At 42.4% G+C, this 20,830-nt stretch overlaps 1 protein-coding gene across 5 annotated transcripts; it reads right to left on the bottom strand.

Moving 5' to 3' along the window:
• Positions 1–8,630: 8,630 nt before the first annotated feature.
• Positions 8,631–17,308, bottom strand: PDP1 (pyruvate dehydrogenase phosphatase catalytic subunit 1). 5 transcript variants are annotated; one of them, XM_083518436.1, is made up of 3 exons: positions 17,119–17,278; positions 14,107–14,141; positions 8,631–12,558 (listed from the first exon to the last, which is right to left on the bottom strand). In XM_083518436.1, exons 2-3 carry the CDS (start codon positions 14,135–14,137, stop codon positions 10,904–10,906), a joined length of 1,686 nt encoding a protein of 561 aa, XP_083374562.1. In that variant the 5' UTR covers positions 14,138–14,141; positions 17,119–17,278; the 3' UTR covers positions 8,631–10,903. The 5 variants fall into 5 exon arrangements, with proteins under 5 accessions (XP_083374562.1, XP_083374561.1, XP_083374563.1 ...); XM_083518435.1 differs by lacking the exon at positions 17,119–17,278 and adding an exon at positions 16,607–16,902; XM_083518437.1 differs by lacking the exon at positions 14,107–14,141 and having other exon boundaries at positions 17,119–17,308.
• Positions 17,309–20,830: the final 3,522 nt, after the last annotated feature.

Below are 20,830 nucleotides of genomic sequence, written 5' to 3' on the forward strand. Positions count from 1 at the left end.
CTGATGAACAAACATATATATTAATATGCCACACAGATCCAAAAGGAGACTCTCTCACATAATGAAAACTTGCCTGTGTCAGATAAGTGCCAGGATTAAATATTTGTTTGTGCCTCTGTGCTGGGAAAGAGAGGTCACCTTTTAATCTGATGACTAAAACCTAAATCAAAATTGATTTAGAGGGGAAACCTTAATTACACCAAATTGCTACTGACTGCAGAACGCTAGCTCTAACCCTTTTGTCCTGGTCCTATGCATAAATCTCAGATGTCTTAAGTTGAAGTTACTGCAGGAGGAATAGGAAGAACAACTTTCAAGCAAAAAAAAGTTTTTATGTGTGAGGGGGAAATGACTGGAAGGCATTATTGATGTAGCTGGGCTATAGACACAGAAAATATACACACTCCATCCCTCAAATGCTGAAAAACTCTATAGAAGTTACCTGCATTTTTTAAAACTTACTTTTAGTAAAGCTGAGATACCCTAAATTCTACACCTGTTGTCCATTCTGCCAGATTCTGGAAACTTACTGCCCAGGAAAATTACTAGGACATGGTGCTTGTTTGCTATTCTGATTTTGTTGTTTGCTGAAAGATAGCCATCTTGAATATCAAGTGTCCACCAGGTGGAAAGGTTATGCTTTTAAAGCTGAAATATGGAGCCTCCAGATGGTGGCTCAACACTGTCAGATGGGTCTTTGGTAAAACAAAAAAACTTCTCAGATTTCCCCCAGAAAAGGTAAATCAAGATCAAATGGTGTTGGTGCCGACAATATTGTGTGGATACTGTGGGGGAAAACCTGCATGCGTGTAGAGCATCCATCCCACAATTAACACCCACAGACTTTGTATGTATATGAAATCAATCTGTAAAATATCTATCATCTTTTCTGTACCTGGCCTTTGAGGTTATACAGGAATGCTAGGACCTACCTTGCACTGAGATGGAGCATATCAACCTTTCCCAACCTGGTGCCCTTCACATGTTTTGGACTATCATCCTTGACCACTGGCCATGTTGGCTGAGGCTGATGAAAACTGCTGTCCAACGTATCTGGAGGACACCAGGTTGGGGAAAGCTGGCCCAGTTCTCCTCCAGGATTTCAGGCAGGAGTCTTTCTTCACTCTGCCTGGAGAGATGTCAGGGATTGAATTTAGGAGCTTTTGCATCTGGTCTATCACTGATCTACATACAGTCTTCCCTTTTAAGAACATAGAAATCTGCCTTATACTGACTGAGGTAGACCTTTCGTCTACCTTGTGCATTAATTCCTCCAGAACATAAGGCAGGATACTCTAGCAACCCTACTTGGACATGCCAGGAACTGAACCAGGGACATGTGCATACAAAGCAGTTGTTCTACCCCTGAGCTATGGCTCTTACCCTTCATGTCCCCCTTTCACCTATCTACAGAGCATCCGTAGAAGGTATGCCATAGAAGTGCCATGCTTAGAGCTGCAGATTTGCGGGCTGTTTACATCCTGAAAGATGCCACTTCTGGGAAGCCACCATCCAGTTTAACAAGCAGACTGTTTCTTCAGCAGCAGGAACTTTGCTAAGTGTTTTTGTCCCAAATGTGCATAGCCTTTCTTTGAACCTGGGCAGGGCCAGCCCAATACATTCTGGCACCTGAAGTGAACCATGAAATGGCTCTGCTACCTCTGGGCTAGGAAAGAAGGGGTGAGTGAAGGTCTACATCACAAACAAGGGTGGGAGGAGACCAGCAGCACCTTGTTTTTTGCCAATAGGCTGCTTTGGAGGTGACACAGGGGAGGGGGCTGCTGAGAAGATGGCAGATCCAGCCTCTAAGGAGCACAACACAGATGTTTCTGCCACCACGACAGCAGCAGCAGGTGATGCGTTCCTTGAAGGCTGGATTTGCAGCTCCTGTAGATCCTGTGGTCGCCTCAGCTTGCCTCATGGGTGGGCCCGCCCTGAATCTGGGTTTATGTCAGTATCTTTTTTAAAAAACCACCTTAAGACTAACACATTTTTAATGGCATGTCTAAGATTTCATGGGAAAGGGACGCGGGTGGGCCTGTGGGTTAAACCACAGAGCCTAGGACTTGCCGATCAGAAAGCCAGTGGTTTGAATCCCTGCAAGGGGGTGAGCTCCCATTGCTCGGTCCCTGCTCCTGCCAACCTAGCAGTTCGAAAGCACGTCAAAGTGCAAGTAGATCAATAGGTACCGCTCCGGCGGGAAAGTAAACGGCGTTTACGCCAGAAGCAGCTTAGTCATGCTGGCCACATAACCCAGAAGCTGTACGCCGGCTCCTTCGGCCAATAAAGCGAGATGAGCACCGCAACCCCAGTCGGCCACAATTGTTTTGTTTTTTTTTAAATGATATTTATTGGCATTTTACAGACAATAAAAGGTTACAGAATTAAAAACAAGAAATAAAAAAACAAAAAGAACAATAATAGAAGAAAAAAAGATACAAAAATACAAAGACAAAATACATAAAAAGTAAAAAAAGTTAAAAAAGAAGAAAAATCAATATTTTCATGTCTTATATTTCATTTACTTGTTTCCTGACCTCCTCACACCTCCCTTTTTTGTATTCCAGTTCACATAGTTAATTCAGCAAGTCCTTACCCTCTATCATTTATCTTTACTCAATATCTTAACCTATTATAACTATGTATTTTCAACCATTATCAATCCGTACTTACATCCCAGTCGGCCACAATTGGACCTAATGGTCAGGGGCCCCTTTACCTTAAGATTTCATGGACTATATCCTACTTCATCAGGCACACAAAGCGTTATCCTGAGTTGCAGAAAGATATACACATGGTTAGATGGGGGGGGGATTGTAAAAAGAAAAAGAGGTCATAGGGAAACAAAATGCAGAAAAACACAGTGATCATTATGTACTTAACAATGGTAACTCACAAAACCCTTCAGCATTTCATTTCACTCACTTTTTACAATCTCCCAAGCCGTATGCCTATGTGCAACTGAAGATAACACTTAGTGCATCAGCTGAAGTGGACTGCAGCCCATAAACGTTTATGCCACCATAAATTTGCTGGTTTTTACGGTGTCACAAGACTCTGCTGTATTTGCTATAAAAGCTCTTCTTCTGGAAATACAAAGTGTCAGCTTTAATCTCTGGGTTTCATCTGCTCATTAAGAACTCCGTTCTTCACTGGAAAACTGTAGGCAGATTGCTTGTTACTGGTGATCTGTTCCACCAGGATCATCATATCATTGTAGATCAAAGGAGCCTTTATACTTTCTAAGGCAACAGAGTTACCAAGCTGGGGGTGGTTAGTTTATTCGTGTCCCAAATCCTTGTTTCCAGAAACAGCACATGATTATTATTATTTTTTAAAAGAAGAGCAATTGAATAATTGGCAGTAACTGCCTACATCTGAACTGGCAAGGTTGTGCATGGACACGATTTTAAGACTGATGCAAATTTAATTCAGGGTTTGAATTAAATCATGAATGCTGTAGATGTGCAGGGGAAAAAAATAATACGAAGGCACAGACCACAAAAGACCAAAGACAAACAACCGCCAGAGCAATTTTATGAATTGACTGGGATGAGCCTCTGACAATTCTGAGATGTTAAGAGTTAGGGAACTACAAAAAAAGGAAAGTGTCAGTCAGCTCCCTGCCAGGATCCATGAAAAAGAGCCCGATGGGATGGGGGAAGAACCTCAAAACATCTGTCAACTGTGTGTCACTCACAGTGCCTGCTCCAGGGCCCTTGGACAAGGCATCCCTCAGCAAGCCTAGCTCCTTTACTGCCAGCTTCACCCGTTGCTCCAATTTTGTCATACCATTGTTTGTAGTTGCTCTCCAGGCAACCAAGCAGGTTGTGATGGGTAAGGCGAAGGGGCATGTACAGGGGGCGTTTGTCAGTGGGATGTGGGTCCAGATCTCAATTATTAAAGAGATGAGGCTATGCAGACAATGGCAGGCCAACTCCTATCAATCCCAGCCAGCATGGCCAATGGCCAGGGAAGATGAGAGCTGTGATCCAGCAACATCTGGAAGGCTGCAGGTTCCTCATCCCTGCTGCCTGGGGGAATGGAGGGCCCAGTCCCAGCATCTGAAAAAGTGGTTAGCACATACCATCCATCAACTGTCAGAACCTATCATCCCTTACAACTGTGTGAAGCCCACCTAGCTTAGGCTGAAGGTTTACGGATCCACCATGTGGAAAATCAACTTCGAGCTGCATTCTGTCAAATTGCAGAGAGGGCGCTTTGAAAGAAACAGCACTGGAGAACACAGTCAGGAAATGCAGAAAGGTGAGCTTTACAACTTGTCCCCAACTATCATATTATGGGTTTGTACCCACCATAAACCACAGGACAGTATGAACCAGCACCAGATAAGCAAGTGCCTTCTTCTGCATTAGCTGGAAGGGATATGGTGACTTTTTTTATGTACAGTGGTACCTCGGGTTACATACGCTTCAGGTTAAAGACGCTTCAGGTTACAGACTCCGCTAACCCAGAAATAGTGCTTCAGAATAAGAACTTTGATTCAGGATAAGAACAGAAATCGGGCTCCGGTGGCACGGCGGCAGCAGGAGGCCCCATTAGCTAAAGTGGTGCTTTAGGTTAAGAACAGTTTCAGGTTAAAAACGGACCTCCGGAATGAATTAAGTATTTAACCCAAGGTACCACTGTACTAGGTTTTTTGTAAACAGTTGTAAACTGCAGTTATGCGCAACAGCTGATACAGGGGGGATTCCTAAGGGATCATTAACATGCTTGGAAATGTGAAAGTTCAGCTGAATGCAGACAAAAGAACTGGCAGCAACTAATCCGTCACTTGAGTGGATCTCAAAACATACAGAAGTAACACAGGGATACCAATACCAGATCCCCATCCAAGGCATAAATAAGAGCTATTGAGGGAGTTTGGCACCAACACCAAACTTAGAAGTACTTCGTTGGCGAGTTACCAGTGTGCCCATCATCCTCTCATTCTTGGCATTCAGTGAGCCAGCATGTCACATGACAATAAACAGAGCAAAACCAAATTAAGTGTGTTACTTAAATTGCAAAAGGCCAAATACATTGTCAGTGCTAGGAAGTGTAGCTCTGCTTCTTTTAACTGCAACTGAAAAATGCAGTGGAAAGGACAAGAACTCCAAGCCATCTAAAGCTGAGAAGTGTGGGCAAATCCATTTTTGTGTAGACAGCCTGAATAGCCTTTGAGAAGCAAAGGTTGTTTATTGAGAAAGTAGGAAGGAAGATGGAGTATCTCTGAGATTCTGGAATCAACAGTTTTGCTTCTGCCAGATAGGGAATTTGCCAGGGAGCTGGCCACTCAGAAAGAAAAAGCACAACAATGTGGGTGAGTGTTATGTATTTTATATATACACACACACATGGGCAGAAGAGTATTGCTTGCCTTCTTAATGTATTCCTGCATTGCAGGGGGTTGGACTAGATGACCCCCTTCCAACTCTACAATTCTATAATTCTTCACAACCTCTAGTTAAGCTGCTGTTTGGGAGCTGAAGCAATTCTCCTAAGGGGAAGATTTGGGGTTCTTTTAAGTTTAGGAAAGCAGCAAGTAAGGGGAACATGGTAAGAGAAATATAAAATGATCGCATAGTGTGGAGAAAGTTGATAGTTGTTCTTTATCTAACTTTATGAGGTCATTCAGTAAATCTGCATGGGATATCCTGGGTAGACATAAGTACTTTTTCACCCAGCACATAGCTGAGCAATTTATCTCCAGGTGTGGTGACAGTCACCAACTTAGATTGCTCTAAAAGGGGATTAAATGAATTTGTGATGGAGGGTAAGGCTTTCAATGCCTACTAGTCAGGATGGCTAAATATGCCTTCTTGAGAATCATCATGTCCTGAATGCCATTTGCTGGAGAATAGCAGTGGGAGAGGGCTATTGCTCTCCTGCTTTTTGACTTCTCGTAGATATCTAGTTAAGACCTTCAGAAACAGAATGCTGGACTAAATAGGCCCTTGATCTGATCCAACATTCCAATTGCTGTGTGAGCCACGTCTGTTTTGAGTGGAACATGGAAATTAAGACTGCGGTAAGCAGCTGAAACATTTCTGAGGGGCTAGAACAATCTTGCAACACAGGCCTCCTCCCATACAGATATTAGAATTCCATTCTATAAATATGATCACAAGTGGTTAGAAATTTAATTCAGAATCCCCCCCCCATTTCTGAAATTATACTAGATCAAAGGATGGTGGGTATCTCTAGGGATCTACTGTGGGTAAATAAAAAGCAACCCCCCCCCCATGTTTGAATGTGTAAAAGAGTAAAAAAAAATTATGTAAGCTAGTTCTTCTTAATACATAGAGCTGTGCACAGGAAAGTGTTTTCTGGCCAATAGTTATTTTGTTCTGAACATAATGTTCTTCCCATTAATATGGTACATTCAGACAGAAATACACCCAAAGGTGTTAAACCATTTTCTCCATAACTTTATTTTTTTTAGCATTGCTTAGAAAGAACTAGCCTCTAGTAAAGTTTAGCTTATGTAAAACAGTAATTAAATTACTGGATGTCATAACAGATTGCAGATAGTCAATAATGTTACACTAAGCCTTCGTGCCATCAGATGCACTTGCTGAAGGTTAGGAGAAAAGGGGATAAACCTCTCCATAAGTTATATTTAGTTGAGATATATAACTGAAGTGGATTATCCAAGGAATCATGACAGACCAGGCTATAGCAGCCGTGCAAACATCATGTGGAGTACTCCTGGGTGGAGGAAGGAAAAATTCCTGAATACAACAGGCCTAATGTAAAATCCTAAGAACATAATTGAAAAATATACCCAAAGTATTTTAGCAATTAAGGATCCTAAGAACATTTACTAAGTAACCATGCTTATTATCAATGCACCTTACAGCATATGTGTACTTTTTTATTGGAAATATCTAGGGAACGATTTGGAAATTTGTTCGATGAAGTAGGGCAAGTTTAAAGGGAAAGGGAAAGGTACCCCTGCCCGTACGGGCCAGTCGTGTCCAACTCTGGGGTTGCGTGCTCATCTCGCTTAAGAGGCCGGGAGCCAGGGCTGTCCGAAGACACTTCCAGGTCACGTGGCCAGCGTGACGAAGCTGCTCTGGCGAGCCAGCACCAGTGCAGCACACAGAAACGCCGTTACCTTCCCGCTATAAAGTGGTACCTATTTATCTACTTGCACTTGGGGGTGCTTTTGAACTGCTAGGTGGGCAGGAGCTGGGACCGAACGACGGGAGCTCACCCTGCCGCGGGGATTCGAACCGCCGACCATGCGATCGGCAAGTCCTAGGCACTGAGGTTTTACCCACAGCGCCACCCGCGTCCCAAGTTTAGCAGACATATAAAAAGCCATGAAATGGAGACTTCAGTAAAATAATGACTTCTGGCATTTATATGGGTACCCAGCAGCTTTCCAGAAAATTCACCAATGAATGGCTAATTTCACTATTCCCATTTCCCCTTTGGAAAGTCAATAATGAAGTTAAACGGGTTTTAAACAGGGTTACTTAACATGTACCCTACATTAGAATCATTTAGCTCAAGGGAAGGCACCATTTACACATAGAATGTCCCCCCCTCCCCAACATAAGATATGCCAGGCTTCCTCAACCTCGGCCCTCCAGATGTTTTGAGACTACAATTTCCATCATCCCTGACCTCTGGTCCTGCTAACTAGGGATAATGGGAGTTGTAGGCCAAAAACATCTGGAGGGCTGAGGTTGAGGAAGCCTGAGATATGCTGTCAGAGCATAACTGAAATGAGACTTGTTTTCCTACTGAAGGGAATGACCAGAAAAAAATCACATGGGAAGGAATAGCAGGGCTCTTAGTTTGTTTCACAAAGCTACACCTTGCTTGAGTTTTATTGTGGAACTACTGAAGTCCAATTTCCTTATTCACTACTACAGTGGTGCCTCGCAAGACGAAATTAATTCGTTCCGTGAGTTTTTTCGTCTAGCGAATTTTTCGTCTTGCGAAGCACGGTATCGGAAAAGTTTTGGAAAAGCTTCAAAAATCGCCAAAAACCTCAAAAAAGGCTACCACACCACGTTCTATGAGTTGCTCCTCGAAATCAAGTCGCAACTGTATTAATGGTGTTAAGAAAAAGGAAACAAACTTGCAAAAAATGCAAGACGTTTTCGTCTTGTGAAGCAAGCCCATAGGGAAATTCGTCTTGTGAAGCAGCTCAAAAACCGCAAAACCCTTTCGTCTAGCGAGTTTTTCGTCTTGCGAGGCATTCGTCTTGCAGGGCACCACTGTATATATTTTTAAGTTTGCTTTTCCTTAAAACCAGTATCTGAACAACATTTGCCCCCATTGCCTCAGCTGTTTCCCAAAATGCAGCCCAAAGCCACATATTCCACCCACTGTGAATTTGGGGCAACAAAATAAAATGGAGGAAACTAAATCCGTGGACAAGGCAAACAAAAAAAGCAAAACTAGTTCTGTTCTAACTCATATAACCAGCTATTTATTCCAATTGCAGGTTGTCTTGAGACAGGACAGCTTTACTGTGTGCATCTTCATAATACCACACATTAATTCTGCTATTTTAGATATAAATCCACTGATCAAATCTGACACTTTACACCATCTCAGAAAGGCAAACCAATAGTTCAATGAATCCTAATAACAACTCTAATGCATTGATATTCATATAATAATTTTATTGAAGTCTACTAAAAGATATTTGTTCTTAAGGTCTTATCACGTGATGTTCAGAAAGCCACAATGCTGTTTCAGTTCATTGCATACATATTTTGGGAGTCTTCAGTTAAATCTTGTTCACCTTGCATTTTACAAAGTTGCCCCCACACCAAGTGCTAAACATACAGGATGAGGGTTCAATTTGTTAAGACTAGTACCAAACCAAAATAAGACATTTACACGTACTGTACATTTCACAAGTAACATAAGGAAGTCTGGATAATGTAACAGTTTAGAATTATTTTGTAGCCAACACATAAAATAAAAGAAATTGACCTAGCCAATGATATTTAGTCATACTGCATGTACAAAGGCAATGAAGATTATAAGCTGCTTGGTTTTGTCATTAGCACAATAAAAACATTCAGGTTAGGGTCTGGAAAAATAGGATAACTTAATTACTTTTCTTGCACACAAAGGGAGAACAACAATTTGTCAAAGCTATGGACAGGACTTCGAATGTGTAGGTTACTTCATAAGCATATGAAGTAAGAATATCTTCTGACACTTGCATTTTCAAACCTCTTACTTTATAAGCAAGTATGTCCTTCAGTGCACAGAAAAAAGAAAAGGGAACATTACTGCTAAGGAACTTAAGTGCTGCAATAAAGTATTTTGTAACAGGAATACTCTGGAAGCACTATTCCTTGACTCTCTTTTTAAGCATCCACAGGTCAAGAACACCAACATTTTTCAGAATGTGTCAGCTCAATAGCTATGTGAAGAGGAAGATTTAAAATAGAATGCTTATTAGCTATTTAGAGAAGCACAAAAATGTTAATTTTATCTACAAGTGCTTCATATTTAGACAATAGCTAGTCAAAGTAATGTTTGCATGATGCTTTCTATCATAGCTATACTACAGTTTAATAATAACAAAAAAGCAATTTATTTTGTTTTTATATTGGGAAAAGTCTTAAATATTACACTGTGCTTCAGAACATAAAACTTGTGGTTGCCAAAAATGCTTTTTATCTGACAATTCATAAGCATTCTATGCAACAATGGCACAAAGCTTTGTGATGAAACATGCACTTTTAGGAGTTTTTTGGATGCAAACCAATGTGCACAACTAACAATGATATTTTGAAAGGTGTTACAATTAATGTGGGAATGCCAGTAGGAGGAGCATGCAGCTGTTTCCCCATTACTTGACCTATTTACAAATCTTATCACAATGCTTTCTTCAAAAGCCAACGTGAGAACCATATTATATGGATATGCTTTTGCGTCGTGATACTTAAAATATCCAAAACACCAACCAAACTGTCACTCAAACTACAACATATGTGACTACACTAGTTTACAAAGTCACTACTGATTGCCTAGGTTCAAACACAAGACCAGGGACTTATGACTGGAAATAGGTTTGGTACAAGTCAAGACTGTTGCTTGCCATGTTTTGCAAGACAGCCCTATTGAAAATTAGCTCAAGTTTCAGAAAACGTAGAATCATAGTTTCATAATGCAAGTCAAAGTTGTTTTGCATGTCCCCCATAGTTAACCCACTTTCACATCATCATTTATTGCCCATTGAACTGTGCAAAATATAATCTTCTCAAAGTAAGTCATCTGGTGCAAAATTTTATTCCACTACTATGTTTGGACAGGCTTAAGGTATTTATGGCTTAGACTTACTCTTTTTAACAGTGGTATTCTAGGCATGTGTTTCAAATGATATATCATTACTCAAGACCAAGAGGATAGCTTCTATCAAGACATTTGCCAACCAGTTAAAAAGTTCTCTTCCTTTCCTAAAGGGAAGACACCATAGCTACTTTGTAAATAAAAAAGTCATCAGCCCTATTTAAATTCAAATTTACAACCAAGTTACCCTCCAATGTACTGTATAGTTACTGGAGATACCTACCTATACAGATATTTACATGTGACAAAACACACAATAAATTTTTTTGCCTTGCAAGACATTGCACTGATGCATACAAAGCCTTTACTTCTCCACCAAGAAATCCCAAATTACAACCACTGTTCAAGCAGATAGGTTGAATAGTGCAAAGTTGTTCCAAGTTGTTCTGCTCTCCTGGTAGCTTAATTTGAAAACCCTTTGACCATTGCTCGATTTGTGCAAATTATACTTGCTTCAACTGTACTTCTGATGGCCAGAGATTAATCAAATAAGTTTCACTATCATGTCATGCAGTCAGTACTGGCCATTTTGTTCTGTGAAAACTTTGGTTCACATGTTTCAGTTTAAAATTTAAAACTCTTCATTTTGACATGCACCTATAACATGGGAATTAAATTGCACCACTATAATTGTGATATCATCCCGGTACATCCGAGCCAACTCTTCTGGAAGACTGAGCATCTTTGACAGCCGTTCATGATCAACGGTACCAAACTCATTATTTCCAACCGCATGGCGTATCAAGTGAGTTGCTGCATTCTGGTCTTCGAAGGCTGAAGAGACCCGCGCTCTCCTTTCTGTTAGAAGACCATGCATCTGTCCCAGAGTTACCTTGTAACCTCCAACAGCTATTGGTTCTTCGTGATGAACACCTGTAAGATACTCACCTACAATTCTAACCACATCCTGCCTGTGCATGGTTTCCCACAAGCCGTCTGTTGCCAATATCAGGAATTTGTCCTGAGGTCTTAATTTGTGATGTATTATCTCTGGCTCAGCTGTGAGGTATGGAGGAGTATGGTAGTTTGGTGGGATGAACTTTGTATATTCGTTATCATTGAGCTGATCTGGGCCCGTCTCTATCACTCTCTTCTGAAGGTCAATGCTCCATTTAAATTTGACATCTCCAAAAGCTCTGAAAGGCATCAGTAGGCCCAACAGTCTATCTTGTTTCACAACACTCTTTTCTTCAGACTTTGGGTGCTCCATTTTGAGTCGTGCAATCTCACTTTCGTTCTGTGCATTATGATCATAAGACAGAGCAACAGCAGACCAAGATCCATCCTCTTCTTGGACACCAAGCATGGCCCTGCTGTCACCAGTATTAGCAACATGTAAATCAACTCCATCAACATGCGCCACACAAGCAGTTGCACCAGAGAAGGCTACACGTAGTACCAAATAATTGAGAAAAGAATTTGGATCGCCTACTTGAGCTTCTAAAGAAATGTCATTGTCAAGCCTTTTAAAGGCATTAATTAAAGCCTCTTTTACATCAGTTGTCTCCCCAGTGTTAAGGTCTATGAGTTCCTGCCAGTAAGTTCGTAAGCTGTTAAAATACAATTTGGAGGCTTCTTTACTGAAATAATCATTGGGGTGCTTGTGCCACTGTAAGATGGGCAACAGGGCCCTACCACTCTCAACAGCATTTTCTATTTCAAGTAAAGTCTCATGGGGTAACAGAGAAACAGCTATGTAATAAAACAGTCTTTCGCTGACAGCTTGTGCACAGGCACATCCTGCATGGCCATCAAACACACCAAGCAGCATTCCTCTTGTTTGCAAGCAAGTGGCTGCACTTCTTCTGTCTTCTATTGGTGCATTGGCAGGAAGCTGGTTGCTATCAAAGCCAAGGACAGAACTTAAGTTTTTGCCATCAAACTCTGGCACTTTGAAACTGTATTCATTTGCCTTCAGGATGCTGTTGACTTGCGGAGGTGTGAGGTAAAACCTCTGTGGTGTGGATACATAGTTTCTTGCATGAATAAACTGACTGAAATTCTCCTTCGGCCTACTGAGTGTTGCAAACTTCTTCGGAGGAACATACCTCAAATGATTGTGAGTTAAGTGAGGTGACAAGCAACACAGATGTTTATGATGACAGTAGCATGCGGTGTTGTATATCTTGCCAATCTCACAACTGCGAATTAATGGGAGCAATAGCTGAGTTGGTGCTGGCATGGCATCAGAGAACAATGGCAACCTGGGGTTTCTGACTGGAATTGCTGCGGGGGGGGGGGGACACAAGCAAAAAGTAAGCTTAGAAATAATTTTAAATGGAAACAATACACATCAACTACTTTATTCTAAATGACAATGTAATATGCACAATTAATTAACAGCAATTAACTGACAAAAACAGCAACACATTTAATGAAAGTTTAATAGACTAATCTAAGGCTAAATTTCCTCAAGGAGAACATATCTCAGTTCACACTGTTATACTTGTGTAGAACTATAAACAGAGTGACCTATTTTTACAGCTGTACTAACTTAACCAGTACTTTATATTGGGAGTGTGAAAAGTCAACTAAAGGTTAAAGTATGAAGAACAGAGTAGACTGAGATTCAAGACTTCTTCTTGAAGACAGTCTCCATTTCTGAACTGGCAGTGAGGAGAAGTAAAGTTTATCCAGCCCAAGATTTTATTTATTTATATTGTTACTTATGTTAATTTTTCCAACACCTCCCTCAGTTTTTACAAATTTAAGGTCAAGTGTGTACAACCAATACGTATATGTGCATTTGTTTAATCAAAAGGTAAGTCATACTCGGTTTAATGGGACTTAGTTCCAAACAAGCATAGGATTACAGTCTTAATATCCTATAATAAATTTGCTGCAACCCATCACCTATCTTTTTGAAGTTTTATAACTACTAGATATTTAGGAGCTACAAAACTTCATTCAAGGCTTCTAAACCCTTGTTTGTTTGTTGCTTTAACAAATTTGATAAATAATAAATCTTTACTCTGACCTCAGTCAATGATTGCTGTGGATTGCATGCAATACCATCTTTTCTTCTAAGCTATGCATTCATATAGAACACATATTCAAATGACACCCTACCTATCACTACCAATCTAAGGCCAGCCCAAATTTATGAACCACAACTGAAGGCATTCAATGAGGTGGTGGTGAAGCTACCAACAGCCGCCTCTGAAAGAAACCATATATATTATATACTAAGTATAGTCAGGCTTAATAGTTTCCCTTTTCATCCAGAAGATATTTGCTCAATTGTGCATAGTTTACTATAGGACCTACTGTTTTTTTTAAAAAAACTTTGTTTAAAGACTCATTAATTCAAGTATTATTATTTGTTTTGTATAAAGTTTAGATCCAGCCTTCCAATAGAAGCTTCTGAAATCTGGTTTAAGAAAACTATGGTGCAAATTATTACTAATTATTATAATATTTATTCATATACCTTCTTTCCCCCAGTCAGGGACTCATTAAAGGTTATTATGCATAACATCCTGCTAATTTTTCACATTTGAACAAATCAACATTCTGCACAAATGTGATACTTTTGTGAAGATGACACTATTTTTTTCTCTCTGTACTGCTTCACATTCACAACCCTTATTTGTAAGATTCAAATCCTAGGAGCATGAACTACTCAGCTTAGGAGGCAACACAAATTTAAAATAACCTTCAGAGTACTATAACCTGCAATAGCATATATTAATTATAATAGTATTCTAACCCCACTACCATCCCTCCAAATGCCTATTACAGTACTCAGAAAATAGGAGCACAAAAAATACATACCAATCCGCCTGGGCCCAGGACACACACACATTCTCCTGTCACAACAAGAAGCCGCCAACATCCACAAAGCAGTAGCCCAGGAAAAGCAAGGCAGAGAGTTTATTAAAGAAGGAGGAAGAGGTCTCCAACATTGAAGGGGGACAGAAAGACAAACAGTTTGTTTGTAGTGACAAGCATTAAGAAGCAGCAACTGCAGCACAGCCATCTCTCAGCAGCATTGTCTAATCCTACTGCAGCCCCAACTCACTGCTCGTCATCCCTCTTGCTGAACAACATAGCACTCAGTTCACGCATGATTCATCTGTCAGCCCAACCTAAACAGCAACAAGCATACTCATCCTTTTAAAGCAGGGCTGGAGAACTTTTTTTTTTAAAAAAAAAAGCTAAGCACCAACTTTAGTTGATTAGAGCCACAATCAAAATTATAGGTACCAGCTCTGCATGGGACAATGTAAAATTCCACCTTAGTTGCTACAAACTAAGGTGCTCAATATTATTCCAGCTCTGTTGGCCTAACAAACATTAGTAAACATATTAGATTCCTGCTCTGTGGGATTTAAATCCACACATATATGCCATATTAAATATGCTCATGGATAATCTGAAAAAGGTGCACATCATTAACAGAGAGAGGGATGGAGCCTCCCTCTACAAAGCGAAGTATTCAATAGTGCCTTCCTTTTTTCTCCTATACCCCTAACTTGTTGAGGGTTTTATATACATGTACATATTTATTAGGGAAAGCTTATCCAGGATATTGGCGGTGCTAAAACTATGCACAGATGATTTCTGCAACCCATACATACAGAGGGGTTCATTATAATGAATATTCAACTCAGCTACAAGGAATCAAACTGGTCCATAGCCAATTCAAGTGGAAGACAGGCACAACTGCAAGACCACTAGTATCTCATCAGCTATTCTATCTGCAAGGATAACTTCTTACTTTCACTATGGTGGTATCTTGACAACAAATTAAAAGAGCTTCTCATTTCTAGGAAGCCTGTGCATCCAATCATACACCACAAGGCCTGGGAACAACTGTTGTGCTGATGAGGTCTTATTCACTGCTTAGGTTTCAAGGAAGGAAATATGATTATCAAAACTGTGATGATCAATTGGTTGCACTAATTTTTTAAAATCAGTTAATGTAATAGAAATGTTCCTGCACAGCTTCTTTTAAAATATAAATACATGCATATTTTAAATAGTACTTAAGCAGTACTGTACTCTCTCTTCAAAATGTGGGAATGCCTCTTCTAAGATAATGGGAAGTATGCAATGCCCTTGTTCCACTGGCCCAAGGATTTATACTTGTGCAGTGGAACTTTCCTCTAGCAATCCCAAAGTCTGCTCTGGAGGGTTGTGGGAACCCTCAGAACTGATTTAGAGGGCACACAAGGGGAAGGAAAGGTGCAGTGGTAAATATTTGTCCTAACAGAATAAGAGACTTAAGCACTACTTTGGATACAAGCCAATGCCTGCTCTGATACCAATCTAAAGATAAACAATGTCTGCTTCTTACTTCCGAACTATAATTCTTTACATCTCTATTAAATTTGCATATGGGCCATCAGCCAGGATTTAGCAATGGCTCTAGTTGTGACATCTAGAAGCACTTCGAGTGAGACCCTTTGCCTATCTTCCTCAATACAGCGAAAGAACGGCAGCAGTCCTCCAAGGTTTCAGAAAAAAAGAAGCCTTCCCAACCCTACCTGCAGTCTAAGCCTTCCACATGTAAAGAATGTGATCCATTGCTAAACTTCCCTCCCTCGTGTCTTGTGCGCAGGTCACGATTTAAGAGACCACAGATGCTTCCATCAACAAGACGACCCCAGTGCAGCTTCTTTCTTCTTTAGCAACTTGAAAGGGACACACTGGTTGGGGAACATGCAGCTCTCTGGATGTTGCCAGAAATTCCCACTCCCAGCCAACCAAGGCCATGGGAAGAAGGCAGGCAGGGATTTCAGCCTTGCAAGTATCCCGAGGGCCGCAGTTCCCCTGCCTTAGCTGAAAAAGGGTGTACCTCGCCTCGTCTGCCCATTGCGCTTTTCTGGCCAGCTGGGTTATACACGTGGGAAGGGAGACAACGGTTAACTTCGGGTTGTTGTTTTTTTAAAAAACCTAGAGTTTGATTACATATTGGTGGAAATTGGGCTGCCTCTCCCTGCCCCCCCCCCAAATCAAAATAAACCTCAGCACCACTAAGGAATCTCGGCCTCCCTCCCTCCTGGGCATCCTTTTCAGTAGCTGGGCGGCACCTGCCACAAGAGCAGCCTGACAGCCACCTCCTCCTCACCTCCACCTACTCGGAGGTCCCAGGCATCGCCTCAGGCAAGAGCTGACACCTAACCCTCCCCGGGTCTTTCCTTCATTCTCTCACACACCCACCGGCAGACAAACGCTACGCTCCGCTCCGCCCCAGGGCCTGTGTCAAGACCACAGTCAAGACAGACACAGACACACACACACGCAACACACCCTCTTCAGAGAGACTGACCTGGTCAGCTTTAGGGTCGGGGCCCCGCTCGGGCAGCGGGGAATGGAGAGCGCGGGGAAGTTTGACACCCACCCCGCCTCTTGTCTGTCAGGCCCCCTCAGCGACGGCCGCGCGCCAGGTGGAACTCGCCGCCGCCGCCCCGCCCTTCCTCACCCACCCCCTTTTCCCCCTTTATCCCGCCGCCGGCAAGCGAGAGCGCGCCCCCGTGCGCGCGCCCCCACCGCGTCCCCTCAGCAGCAGCAACGGCAGCAGCGCCGAACGCCCAGCCCGCCGCGTGACAGCTTCCCTTGTGTCGTGGGCGGGTTTTTTTCCCCCCTTTCTCCTTTTTTGTGACGAGCCGCGGCTTATAAAAGCCTCCGTTCGGCCGGGCTCCGAAGCTCCTATTGGCTGAAGGGCGACTCTCACGTGAGCCTCTCCCGTTCAGCTTCCCCCGCCCCGCCCCCTCCTCTTTCTTACACCCCCCCCCCGCTCTTTTTCCCTCTCTCTTTTTCTTATATCAACGGTTTCCTTACCGGCGGAAGGATTTCACATTCTCGTCTTCTTCGGCCTGCCTTGTTCCATTGGTGGGTCAAGATCTTGCTGAAGCCGCCTCCGCGGATGAGTTCCTCCTCGTTCTTCTTAGCGCATTTCTCCTGGCTCTGTTAGACGCAAAGAGGCTGAGAGAAAAAGGGCGGGCTCGCAAGAAGAGGCTGCGCTTTGCCGGAGGAGGGGGGGGGAGTTTCTCCGAGCCGGGCCCGCCTTTCCTTCCTCCTGGCCTATCGGGGCTCTTGGCGGAGGAAGGGCGTGGCCCGCATTCCTCGGGGGGGGGGGCTGTTAAAAAACCTCGCATGGGCGAAATAAACGGTCGCATTTCCTTCTTCCGCCGCCTGGTTCTTAGCGCCCAGCAAGGTCACTTTCAAAGCTTTTGTTCCCCGTTCTGTATACATACATTGAAAAAGGGTGGTCATAAAGATGAGTGCCAACAGTGCCCGTATCCTAAAGTGCCGTTCCTTGGAAGAAATCATCACCGACTGCGGGCACAAATCCTCATTTATTTTAGTTTTAGGGGTGTCAACTTGGAATAAAATATTCGGGTGGGGGAGGCTCAGGTAAGCCCCGTCCCGCATAATCGATCACAAGACATGGCACATGCGCACCATTGGAATGACTGCCCATCAACTTTTTTTGGGGGGGAGGGTCCTGACCCCCTCAAATATTTTATTGGGGGGAGAGAAGGGACCTCGGCCCCTAGGAACTGACTCCTGTGTTTTAGTTTGTATGCTCATCTCCAGGGAAAGGAGGGGGCTGTGTGAGGGAACACCTCCCCTTAAAGGGAAATGATCACATGTAATCTCTACCTTTCAGATGTAATTCCCGCCTTAGTACTTATGTTAACCAATTACAAGTTTCTGTGTGTATGTATCAACCAATCAACCACAGGCCCACCTGGGGCAATGCTTGCAATATTCAATAAAATAGGCTCTCAGGGCCCGCCCTGACAGACGCCTAGCTACACCTGCCTCTCTCGTCTCCCATGATTTTTCATTTCTACATCCCCTCTCCCCAGTTTTATCTTTACAACAACCCTGTGAGGTAGGTTAGGGAGAGAGTGTAAAATGGGTTACTGCTGGCCACCACTGATGGGTGGGGATGGGCGATGTGGCCTGCTAGGCAATGATTTGCAGGAGAATCAGCCACGGGAAGAGTTTTGCATTGGGAATTGCAATTTCCCTTGCAACCCCTTATCTTTCCAGGTCATAAAATGCTTATAAAAAGGGGAGGACCCTCCCCTCCTTTTCTTGGGTAGATGGGATGGAAAAAGCTCTGCCCCCTGGTCCTAGCCCAGCACTAGGCAAACGAGACAGGTCTCTGCCGGCAAACAACTTACATGCTAGAATAACTGAAGAGGGGAAGAAGTAAGAGATGAATGCAACTACAGTATCCTCTCTACGTTAACGAACTCAACGTAATGTGATCCTGCCTTGACCTTGTTTTCCCTCGAGGATTACCTCATTTTCCCTCGACCTACCTATCCACTTATCAGGCAAGAGGCTTTGCACCTTTTAATAACTGCATCATAAAATCAAGACATGAGGATCGATAGCTCAGACTTCTCCCATTGCTGCATATCTATGCTGCAAAAAGTTCCCCTTGTTTGATTTCTGCCTGTTACATGGTTGTTAGAGTAGCATTACATTTTTTTAAACATCAGTCTGGTCTCCATGCAGAATCAAAGTGACACCAAATTGGAGAAACGGAGGGTGAGGTGAAGACGCAATATGATTGATAGTTCTATTTATTATCCACTCTTTCAAGCAGCTCAGTCAGGGTAACTTGGGTCGCCTGTCCAGACACTGCTGCTCAGAAGCAGACTCCCTTCAATTAAATTTACTCCAACAAATTAAATTTGCATGCCTTGGGAGTGATCCCTGATGACCAGTGTTTGCACCATCTGTGCACCTGTGGCGTTTTGCAAGGAACATGTTCCTACCCCACTGGACTTAATCAAAATAGATGCAGAAACAACAGAGAAAGGGGGGGGGGTGGCAACATGTGGAGCAAAGAAACAAATGTGTGGTTATGAAAGTATAATTAAGATAAGGCTGTAACACTTGGATTCTAAAATCACATTGATATCAGTGAAGATAACTTTTCAAGTTACATCATACAACAGCCTTTATGAAAGTTTCAAAATGTGTTTTGCAACTGCAATGAGCATGTTTTAGTTAGCAGTCATTTAGAAGTCCAATCAGGACTCCTGCTGAGCCTAATTAGGATTAGAAGTTCTCGACCCCTGCTCTAGACCATTGATCTTCAACTGGGGGGGGGGGTCAAGACTCATACTGGGTTGGCATGACAGTCTGAGGTCAGTAACCACAGTGGCATTCCCACCCATTTATTATGTTTGTTTAAGAGGGGTGGTGTGTGTGTGACGAGATGTAAAGGATGATAGATCACTTGTATCTTTGATAGTTGTGTATAAATGGGAAATTTCAGCGCTTGCAGCTTCTCACCATTTCACTGCATCTAGCAACATTCCGCCTACAATGCAACTCTGAAAGGTACAGAAGCCCTGCTCTTGCCTGTAGAAAAAGAAGGAAGGTAGATGTATATGGTTAAGAAAAAACAAACAAAGTGGGTCTCATGTTGCAGGTTGTAGTTAAAAGTGGACCCTATATCTCAAACTGTTGAATGCTGCTGCTTTAGAACTGTGGCTGGTGCTGTTTGTAATCTCCAATTTGTTCAGAGGGCAGAACTATTAATAGCATTAGCTACTGACTTGTGCCGCTGGTCTGCAAATAACTTGGTAAAATGAGGTGAGGGGGAGACTTTTTAAAAACAAAGTATTGTTCACCTGAGATAGCAGCCCTCTGCTTAATGTTGCCTCATTGATTCACCATTTTTCTGTCATCCCTGAAAGTTTACAAGTGTCTTGACTGAGTGTAGTTTACCTTGATGTGACCTGATGGTCAGTTGGTTTGCGTTTAGTCTGCTCGTACTATGTTTAGAATGGCAGAATGCCTGTAAAAAAAAAAAGCTGTGTAGGCCTTCAGTTTAGTCCACTGGGGCGTCAGCAAAATATTTTTGGTGGTTGTGGCATATTTAGGCTGCTGCTTTCAGCAATATAAAATAGTACTGCTGCTCCTGAATTTATTTTGCAAAATTTACTTCCCCCATGGTTGTAACTGGTCCCTGTTTGTGCTGCAGTGAAGCATTGCTATAGAATCCTTACTACACTGATATAATGAGAGCAGAAGCCCCCCCCCCAACCCCTCTTGTATGACATCTAAAGGCTTTATTGGAGGCAGGTTGAAACATGCACAAACAAGAAACAATCATTATTTCCTGGCAAAGATGGCAGACTTTGCCTTTTCCTGCATGCCCAGTGTTGGGTGAATTCATTCATTCATTTCTCTTTCACACCTTCAAGGACAGATCCCTGTTTAATACCACTGTTACATAAATAACAAGTGCTGCAATTTGTGGCTTTGATCTTCAAACTGCTAACCTCATCTGGAATAATTAACCCATCTAATGTGACTACTTTGGAGTAAGTCACTTAACATTGGCACAATGCTCTATATAGACCACCCTTTTTCAAAAGACCCTAGGATAGTTTACAAAAAGCAAGGCAATAAAAATACAACAATATCATTACAGTGGTACCTTGGGTTAAGTACTTAATTCGTTCCGGAGGTCCGTTCATAACCTGAAACTGTTATTAACCTGAAGCACCACTTTAGC

Source organism: Podarcis liolepis (genome assembly GCF_965112155.1).
Source record: "Podarcis liolepis genome assembly, chromosome: 8".
NCBI lineage: Eukaryota > Metazoa > Chordata > Lepidosauria > Squamata > Lacertidae > Podarcis > Podarcis liolepis.